The 10,050-nt window shown below is 39.9% G+C and overlaps 2 protein-coding genes across 2 annotated transcripts; one reads left to right on the top strand and one right to left on the bottom strand.

The window, feature by feature from the left end:
- The first annotated feature begins 132 nt into the window (after window positions 1-132).
- Window positions 133-1,895, top strand: trappc2 (trafficking protein particle complex subunit 2). The gene is made up of 4 exons (XM_018743427.2): window positions 133-509; window positions 819-963; window positions 1,356-1,441; window positions 1,549-1,895. The coding sequence occupies exons 1-4, from the start codon at window positions 417-419 to the stop codon at window positions 1,645-1,647; spliced, it is 423 nt and encodes a 140-aa protein (XP_018598943.1). The 5' UTR covers window positions 133-416; the 3' UTR covers window positions 1,648-1,895.
- Window positions 1,896-3,854: 1,959 nt separating this feature from the next.
- On the bottom strand, window positions 3,855-9,402 carry LOC108927726 (ras-related protein Rab-9A). Its single transcript, XM_018741198.1, has 3 exons — window positions 9,260-9,402; window positions 6,372-6,404; window positions 3,855-4,969 (listed from the first exon to the last, which is right to left on the bottom strand). The coding sequence occupies exon 3, from the start codon at window positions 4,928-4,930 to the stop codon at window positions 4,325-4,327; it is 606 nt and encodes a 201-aa protein (XP_018596714.1). The 5' UTR covers window positions 4,931-4,969; window positions 6,372-6,404; window positions 9,260-9,402; the 3' UTR covers window positions 3,855-4,324.
- Window positions 9,403-10,050: the final 648 nt, after the last annotated feature.

Below are 10,050 nucleotides of genomic sequence, written 5' to 3'. Positions count from 1 at the left end.
CAATCCATTTAGATAACGGATTAATTAATTTATACATAACTAATCCAATTAATTTAGAAGTAATTTCTGTGTTAGAAGAATTCATCCTATAGGACCTCGAATCAGGTTGTTGTCGTCATCAAATCGCACCGGAATAAGGAAGTGTTTATGTTTAACATGTAGGACGGATTAAATGGGTGCTGGGCTGATAAATTCGGCTACTTGAACCAGTGTGGGAAACTTTTACATGTATGTGCTTTATCTAATTGTTGTCGTGTGAAAGCGATATTTAGCCCTATTTTTTTTTTTTGTTGAAAGTTAATTCGATTACTGTCGAATCGCGCATAACATAACAGTATAACACTCACTGCAGGCCAGGCTTAGTTTTTTTTTTTCCCCTGCTTCATAATTTATATTGTTGCACCACTCAGTGAAAGATGTCTGGTAGTTTTTACTTTGTCATGGTTGGACACCATGATAATCCGGTTTTTGAAATGGAGTTCCTGCCCCCTGGTAAATCAGAGTCTAAGGTGAGTTGCACGTATGTACTCATGATTTCGTAACTAGTTTATTCGACATTTTCTGCAATGCAAATTACTCATTTAATGAGACATCAGGTGAAATGAAGAGCATCTCAACACTTTTTTGGTATTGAACGTTGGCAACAAAAGTGATGAACTGGACTTAAATGCTACTTTAGTTTAGATGTAGCGAAAGTTTTTGTAATTATTATGTATGTGGAACCTGATCATGGCTTTATGTTTTTTTTGACCAACACTCAACAGTGGTAGTTGACAGCTGACATGATGTAGTTTTTGCTGCTCTCACTTTTTTCCAAGGATGACCACCGACACTTGAACCAGTTCATCGCCCACGCAGCCCTCGACCTGGTGGACGAGAACATGTGGCTGACCAACAACATGTACCTGAAAACCGTGGACAAGTTCAACGAGTGGTTCGTCTCTGCCTTTGTCACAGCCGGGCATATCCTTTAAACTTTGCGTGCGCTCCTCTCAGTTTCTTCATTCGTGTGGCCGGGATTGTCTTGCGTATCACTTCTGCTCTCTTTTCGTTGTTGCCTTCTGGTAGGATCATATCAAGGCACTGCTGAGTATTTTGGGGAGGGACTGCATTTCTGAGAACGTAGTTTGCTCAGATTAGTAGTAAGAGTGACTGTGGTGCATCTGGATACTTAACTCTATTTCAGCTGCTTTGCTGAAGCTTTAAAAACTAGAGGTGAATTTCATTGATGCGTCGTGATTTATTTTTCTACTTTATTTTTATTTGATCAAATGTGGGTATCGTTGTAGGCAACAGTTCTCTCTTCATTCCAAACTCAGGTTTTCTTCTGAATTCCTTAACATCGGTTCCTTCACATATGAGATTTATCATGCTTCACGATGTAAGGCAGGAAGATGGAATTAAAAACTTTTTTAATGATGTGTATGATTTGTACATCAAGGTGAGTCTGTTTACTTCATGTATGCTGAATGTTAATTCTTGACGGACAATGAAATGGGCAAAATAGCGTCTCCATTAACAGCCCCATGATCCGTTGTCTCCTTTCAGTTTGCAATGAACCCCTTCTATGAGCCGAACGCCCCGATCCGCTCGACAGCTTTTGACAGGAAGGTGCAGTTTCTAGGCAAGAAGCATCTCTTGAGCTGAGCGAGAGAACTGTGGCTTCTTGAAGAATAGCAGGCCAGAGGACTGGCCCAACACATGAATATATGATTGTTAACCCCTCACATTTTTAGTAGATTTTGTTCTGCATGATGTTCATTTGCATTCTGAAAACATATAGAAAATAATACCTGGCAAGTACTGTACATAAACTGTTGACATGTTCATTAATTTTTTTTTTTTTTCCCCCCCTGGGAGTTCCTTTGCTAAACTCTATGGCAGGAGTGTTTAAACTTTTTTTTTTTTTTTTTTTTTTTCTGTGTGGTCCAAAATACCTTGGTTTATGTGTTTTATTTAAATGATTAAAGGCAGTTTTTAAATGAATATTTGATGAGACACTGAACACTGCTGGCTGGAAAATAGTGTTACCTACACTAGGAATTACTGATTTGATATGTGCACCTGGGGGGGGGGGACGAGATTCACAGGCAGCAGTCACACATGTAGTCAAGTGTCTTCGCTCAAGATACAAACCCAAATGCCATCCTGAAAAGACTCTGCTGACTATTCCTTTAAAAATATCTGCTTTTTGTTTTACTAAATTACTAGCATTTTCTCAATGCTAGTTTTTAAGCAAGATCTTGTTGATTGGAATTACCCTCATCTCTACTGCTTCTTGTATCCTAAACAAAGTATGATGAAGTGAAATTCTGGTGCAGCACTGCAGTCCTGGTAACCTTCAGTCTTTAGTGAAACCACAGCTAGAATCATCCTACCACTAGTTTCAGCTTTCTTCAATTATGAGATCCTCAGTAGTCTTTTAGTTGTGGAAAAACAAGTTTCATTGTAACTTCATCTATTGCAGAAAAGATCTGAACTTTCTATGTACATTGGCTGTTTAAGAAAGGCCAAAGATACAAACTATTTTCAGTATTTTCTCATTTCTCTTTATAAAATTTAGCTGTTGCAGTGTGAAAATGACCTGTAGTGTTTAATCCACTAGTCACTGGGCAAAAAACACAACATGACTGACTATGGAACCACCTTAATTCAACTCACTTTGCAAACTGATGCCTGATGCTTGAAAGAACTGAACCCTAAGGGAACAGTTCACGTATCTAGAATGAAATCAGCCAACAATCCACACTGTTTGTGAAGAGGTACTTTTCGTGTAGCTAAAAGTTGAACATAAACATTTGAGCATGTTTAAATTGTCAAAGGACATTTACATTGTTTACTGTGGAAAAACATAAAAAGACTAGCCTCTTACTACTGTTGGGCGTAGGTTTAAACCTGCATCAGGGTGTTTGCAACACGTGTCTGAAAGAAGGCAACAGAAAACCATTTTTGTTGCCCTCCCTTACCAAGAAAACCACACAAAAGGTCACCATAAGTCAAATTCAATTTAACTTACAGCTGAAAGGAGCCAGAAGCTGACAAATATTGGACATGTAATGAACATCCATAAGCATCCAAATTCAGTAGGAGGTTGGGGAGGTGACTTTCCCCAGAAAACAATTTTAAGGTTAGTAAAAGTAAATGTTACACTGCAACGGACTGGTGTCTCATCCAGTGTGGGCTATTTTGGTACAGCTTCCTAAAAACAAAAAGAGGTCCAGGATATGCAACAAGTTACAACATACTAGTGAATCCATCCATCCATCCCTCGTCAATAACCGCTTGTCCTGAGCAGGGTGGCAGTAAAATTTAATACAAATCTTTAAGGAAAATTAAAGGGGGGGATTGTACCATATTTTGAGATTTGCTTGAATGCCTAAAAAGTGAGTCTAGCAAGCACATGTTATGCTTACTGAATACACCTCTGATCAAAGAAGTCCACTCTTTAAGAGTTATAGTAAGGTCTTCATATACTGCTTTAATGTAAAACACATCCTGTAGGGAGTTATCAGTAGTTATTTTCACATGAAACAGTCACAAGCTAAGCTTTAATGTTTACATTTCTTCATTTTGTTACTTTTCCTGGTAAAAGGCATTTTAGAACTTTCAAAAGAACAAATTATGTTCAGCCATAGAATTTCTACATGTTTGAAGTTTATGTTGGCATCAGACTATTGTACGGTTACCAGTTTTAACAAAAAAAATACCTGAACCAAAGGAATACAACTAAAAGCTAAAAATGTGTTTTTGTAAACTCATTTCCAACTAAATCCTCTGTATAATTACTGCTTTTACTATCAAGTCTAAATCAAGTTAAACATCTAAAAACAGAATAAATTATACTATAACTCAATATAAATGACAGTGTAAGTTAATTTTTGAATTTGGCACCTTTGACACCCTTTGAACACTTAGCTGACAATCAATTAAACATTTAAAAATGCAGTTATTGCATTTAGCTATTTTGTATCACTTTCTGGAAGACTCACAAAAAGTTGCTATTAGATAAAGTGTTAAGATCTCCTTAAATGTCACATTTGTCTGATAATTCAGTTTAACATCATTACATCACTCAATGATTCTTTATTACGTGAAGTTACAGAATGGTTTATTAGTCAATATCTTTAACCAAATGCTAGAACAGAACCCCAAGTTCATCAGTATTTTATAGCTGTCAAACACTTCATGGCCCTCTTCTGAAGCGAACAAACCACTTCTTCATCAGCGTAGAGAAATGTCACCCAACCACACCAGCCCGTGCACACAAGTGGTGAACTCGGGTAACAACGCAGCAGTTCCTTCCCGACAAGTGCGTCTTATGTGATCAACAGCAGGTGGCGCTGGAGCGGGGTTTCCTATGCAGGTTGACCGTGTCTGTTGGGATGAGGTGCTCTCCCCGCTCTTCCACAGCCAGCACACGACGCACTGCTTCCTCGAAGGCTGCCGCCACGTTGGTGGCATCCTTGGCGCTTGTCTCGTAATACGGGTGGTTGCCATTGTCACGGCACCAGCGCTGGGCATCCTCAGTGGATACCTGGCGCTCCGTTACGTCCACCTTGTTGCCCAGAACCACGAAAGGGAAGCTTTCGGGTTCCTTGACGTCAGCATAGTAGATGAACTCTTTCTTCCAGTTGGCCAGGTTCAGGAAGCTCTGGCTGTCATCCACACTGAAGGTAAGCAAGCAGCAGTCAGAACCGCGGTAGAAGGGTGTCCGCAGGCTGCGGAAGCGCTCCTGGCCAGCCGTATCCCAGATCTGCATGGTAACCAAATGGCCATCAACTTCAAGGTCCTTGTTGAGGAACTCCACACCAATTGTGTGGAAGAGGTGCGCGTCAAACTTGTTGGTGACATAGCGGTTCATGAGGGAGCTCTTGCCCACACCGCCGTCCCCCAAAAGGATGACTTTCAATAGGGACGACTTGGCTGCCATTGCTGTTGGCGGTGGAGTTCTTCCTGAATGTGCTGCAACCTGAGAGCAGAAGGAAGTGAGCAAACTGGCCCCAAAATTCCCAACAAGATTTATCTGTACATAGTCCTAGAATACTTCACCACTGGTCTTCTATCCTGACTATATCACATATCCACAATGAATAACGACTTGTGCAGAGCAGGGCTACAAAGGTATAGAGCCTATCTCAGAAACATACGGCACAAGGAAAGATACACCCTGGGCGGGAATCCAGTCCATTGCAGTGCAATCACATACACAATCTATGGCTGATTTAGAGTCACCTGAAACATGTATTTGGACTGTGGGAGGAAACTCAAATGAACAAGGAGAGAAAACAAACTGAACTCAAACCTACAATCCAGGAGCTGTGAGGCACCAGTGCTAGCCACTGTATCACTATGCTGCCTCAGACAATATTAGACATTTGTTTAAAAAATAATCCTTTGTTCATAAATTCACATTTTGATTACAGTGCACTGGTAACAGGGGTTGTCTGAAAGTTATCTTGCTATTAACCACTTATAAAATTTTACCCAGATTTTTAATAAGCTTTAAATGTATTTCCCCCCCCAAGTGTGGGGGGGATCAAACAGGCAAATAACCACACAATATTCCTAACTCTTTATTTCATAGAATTCACATTTTGAGTTTGCACGGCATTAAAATTTTATGGCATGTTAATGGTCACATGAATTAGGAGCCAAGTCACATGTGTAAGTTTCTTGCCCCTAGTCACACCAGAATAGTTATTAAAAAAAAGTAATACCACAAAAAATCCTTACACAGAGAATGACCCTTTAGCAATACTATTAATTTAAATAACAGAAGTGTCTGTACCAGTGTACAATGAAATGAATTAATGTCAACTAGCAACTTTTTTGCATATTCTATTTAATTTCCTGTTAGTGTGTATTAGCAGAGTTTTGAACACAAAGAGCCATTGAAACTGAGCCAAAAAACAAGATTCATGGAAAATGTATGCACTTGCACAAGGGCTGAAGCAAGAAAACTATAATATCTTACACCTCGGTAGTCAGGCAGAAGTCAGGCAGTAGTCCTGTCGTGAACTATTTTTTCCACAGGGCTACTGTTGCACTTAACACAAGATTCTTATTCATTGCACACTGTCTACACAATTAAGACAGAAGTATTTCCTTTGCATGAGATTTGCTGCAACATTATCTCTACTAATCCAACCCAAAGTGTGATTTGCATTACAAGCTTACGACAAAGAATTCCATCTCCCATTCTTCTTTGTAAAAATATTTATAAGTATTATTACTGTTATGCTGATGTCTGTGTTTAAGGTGACATACGGAGATTGTTCAGTATTCAAGTTGGATCAAGCCAAAAAAACAAGAACTGTGAACATCTCATAAATGTGATGAAACTGAAGACAAGGCAGATACTGTGTCCTTACCTTTATTTTTCAGAGTAAGTCATCCTTTGCCACCTAAGGGGAAGACATGTGTTACTTTGTTCATTTGCACAGAGAAAGTAATTTTACTGACAGTGTGACTTGTAATTTATAATTTGTAAGTGACATTTGTGGAGGGGGGGGGGGGAACAGAATTACTAGACCTGTTAATCCAAAAAGTATGTCCGTTCATATCAAGTGCCATACTTAGATTCATCACTCATGAAATTTTTGCAATATACAGCTCTAAGAATTGACACTAAACTTATGCTAAGAAAAATGACCAATTAATGCTACTTCTGTTACCATTGTGTTGCAGCTTTCTTTCGTTTGCAAACTACACAAGAATTGTAGTTCTGTTCATAGGACCTCTCCAAGCATTGAACTGCTATTTCACTCACTTTATTTGTTCTTTATGTGGTGCCCTTTTCCATATGGCTACACTAGAGGGCTTCAGAGAACCTCATCAGTCATTGGTGTCACTGTCACAGCCCACACTGACTCCCTCACAAGCTGTAACTAATATTTACATTATTCCAATTAATCTATGTTCAGTGGCAATCAAGAAGCAGACTTTACAGAACTGCTTCAAGAATTCAGTGTAATTTATTGCATGATGCCATGCACAACCAAGCTTTAGCTTGAATAGATGAATGATCCCACTTCTGATCTAATCTTAAACAGCATAATGGCATTTATTTTCCTCTTTCCCTACTTTCTTAATAAGGTTCAGAGTCCCCTGTTTGCCTGAGAGCAATCTCAGTGCAAAAACCTAATCATATCGACCTCGTTCACCCACACCAATTTACACCGAAGAAAAGCTTCAGACAGATTTAAGTACAAAGAGGTCTGGATGTATAAGTCTGAGTAAAAAGGGTCTATTCTCATACACAGCTCCCACAAACCTTTCTCGCACTTGAAGGACTTGTGTTTGAATCCCGCTTCCACTGTAGTATCCATGAACAAGGCTCTTTAATCTGAATGCCAATAAATATTAGCGAGCTGTATAAATGGATAAATAATTGCAAGCTTAATATTCAATATATATGCTTTGGCGAAAATAATGAATAAATAAAAACATGTATAATAAGTCTGGTGACCTAAACACACCACAAACAGGCCCGTCAGAGGTCCTCTACCACAGTCTATACTCATTCTAACTAGTTTCTCCCAGTCAGTCACAGAGGGTGATCTGTTGCAAGAGTAGTTCAAAGCAACTCTCTACCAGCTACCACATGAATGCAGTGAGATTAGGAGGGTATTTAGTAAATGATTTACTTAGAATTCCACATGACCCTCCAGTTGCTGTCCCAGCTAAATATTTCACATGGTACTTAAACAACCATGCCACTATTTTCAACATTTTCTGCCCATTTGCTGCTGTCTGGCCCCCACAAAGCCCAGTATGGAAACAGGCATTGCAAGAGTAGCAGTAGGATGTCATTCGCAACCCAAGCATTTGAACACACCAAACCGTGCTGACAAATGCAGACCTGGTTAAGTCAGTCCCGACTGTCACTTCCACTTCCGCAAAATATTTTGCTGTTGCAGTTATGCAAACAGGCAGGAGAATGACAAGACAGCAACATTATCCCGCAGAATCTTAAACGCCTACTTAACTGGAATGGTGTTCATTCAACTACTCAATTTTTTTTTTTTTTAACAAAAACTGTGTAATTTGTAATCCTCTATATTTCAGTTAACCACTATTGAAATATACAAAATCTGTGTAGATTTATTCATTTTCTTCTTCCACTAGAGAAGTGAACATTTGAAAGTTAACATCATAATCGCAACAAAATATGAAACACTTGGGTCACCTTTCCCAAACTTAAGTGCTAAACAACCAGCCTTGCCAAGAGGTTTCTGCCCTTGTACAGCAGTACATATCCATGTATTTGCACTTTCTCTTAATACTGATCCAATCTCTGAATTTTGCTCTAGTTATTTCTTACACTAAACAGAAATAAATGCCTACATTTAAGCCTATATTAATTTGACTATCATTAATGTTCACCAATTCAGTTAGTATTTATTGAGCAGCTGGTCATGGTGCCAGGGAGGTGTTTGAAAGACTTAACCTGAAGGTTGTGGGTTTGACTCCCACCACTTACCGCAGTGCTAGTACCACTGATTAAGCTACTTGCATTACTGGTCCAGTACAGACACCTAGCTCTGTAAATGAGTTGATCTCCCAGCTGTTATATGGCCTATCACAACTAAGAACTAATGGATAGGTGGTGATCTAGGACATGGGCATAATCTGAAAGATGTTCTTCGAGTCCCCCTCACTGCTTCCCAGAGGTAATTCACCTGCAGTTAAATCGCAGTGTGATCTGCCAAATCATAATGAACACCTTAGGCCTCCGTGAAACACATACGGTTACACAGTCTACGAGGTGTTTACTCATATACGATGACGACCTCCGACGGTCTCTTATGACCAACCTCGGCAGAAGTACGGAAACCTTTCAAAAACCGATATGTCATTATTTATTGGAAACTACGGTAATATCCACGAACTCCCAGAATCCTCTACTACTGACAGAAGCGCATAATTAAAAAAAGAAGTGAGTGAGTGAGACTGAAAAACATGATATACGGGTGTTGCACGTCAGCTAACAAACGCTGAAACTACGAGAAAGCTCTATGTGAAACCTTACTTTACGAACGGTACAGAGCTCGAGGCCCGGAGGCTTCGGCCACCGCCACCAACTTAGTCAAGAGCCCCGACAGACGACGGTCACCTGAGCTGCTGAGGCGGATACACACACAGCTACGCCGCCAGAAGTCTACCAGTGCAGTGGGGGGAAAAAACAAAGTGTTGTGCTGATACAACCAAGCATTGATTATTACTGTAAAAAAAAATAAAAAAAAAAAACCTAACTTACCGTTTGTCAGTCATAAAAACACGCTGCAGAGCAGCTAGGTTTTTACGTATTATTTATGTTTTCCTCTTCCAGCTCCAGCGACTCGCCGCAGCTCTTCACTGACATGGCGCTGTCGGTCCGGAGCGATTGGCTGCTGACCCCCAGGTGACCACATCTTGGACACACCTCCTGCAATGTATGAAAATGCGCTGATTGGTCACTTACTCCCATGTGACCACATTCTGGACACACCTCCGGCACTGTAAGAAAATGCGCCGATTGGTCAATTACTCCCATGTGACCACATTCTGGACATACCTCCGGCACTGTAAGAAAATGCGCTGATTGGCTGCTGAGTCCCATGTAACCCCGTCTAAACTGAATGATCTTTTCTGAAAAGCGCTTCACCTACATACCGTCCCGTTTAATCTCAGGAAAACACTTTTAAATCCCTGCTATACTTATATCCAGCGAATGGTACAGACCTTTGTAAGACGGCTGCGTATACAGCTGTATAGTTTTGAAATACCTTCTTTGCACATCATGATGACTCAAACAACTTTCTTTGTTAAACTTTACACTATTACAAACTTTCCCATATGATATTATATATATGTTAAACAAAAAACCCCATCCATCCATTTTCATTTTTTTTTTTTTTTGTTTAAATGCAGGGTGCTGTAATGTAAGCATCTGGCATGAGGCAGGGAACAAACATGCTGGACTGAATACCAGTTAATGCCAGACCGGTCCAGTCTCACACACTGACTCACACACAGACACACACACAAGGCATCTGAGTGACCAGTTCC

Source organism: Scleropages formosus, chromosome 12 (assembly GCF_900964775.1).
Source record: "Scleropages formosus chromosome 12, fSclFor1.1, whole genome shotgun sequence".
In the NCBI taxonomy this organism is placed as follows: Eukaryota; Metazoa; Chordata; class Actinopteri; order Osteoglossiformes; family Osteoglossidae; genus Scleropages; species Scleropages formosus.
Note: the sequence above shows the minus strand (reverse complement) of the source record. Positions and strands in the feature narration are given on the sequence as shown.

What these genes read in the sequence shown, in the direction of transcription:
- trappc2 (XM_018743427.2), top strand. Translation starts at nt 417, where the DNA reads ATGTCTGGTAGTTTTTACTTTGTCATGGTTGGACACCATGATAATCCG. An exon ending in CTGGTAAATCAGAGTCTAAG is followed by an intron (nt 510 to 818) that starts GTGAGTTGCACG and finishes CTTTTTTCCAAG; the next exon opens with GATGACCACCGACACTTGAA. An exon ending in TGCCTTTGTCACAGCCGGGC is followed by an intron (nt 964 to 1,355) that starts ATATCCTTTAAA and finishes CGGTTCCTTCAC; the next exon opens with ATATGAGATTTATCATGCTT.
- LOC108927726 (XM_018741198.1), bottom strand. Translation starts at nt 4,930, where the DNA reads ATGGCAGCCAAGTCGTCCCTATTGAAAGTCATCCTTTTGGGGGACGGC.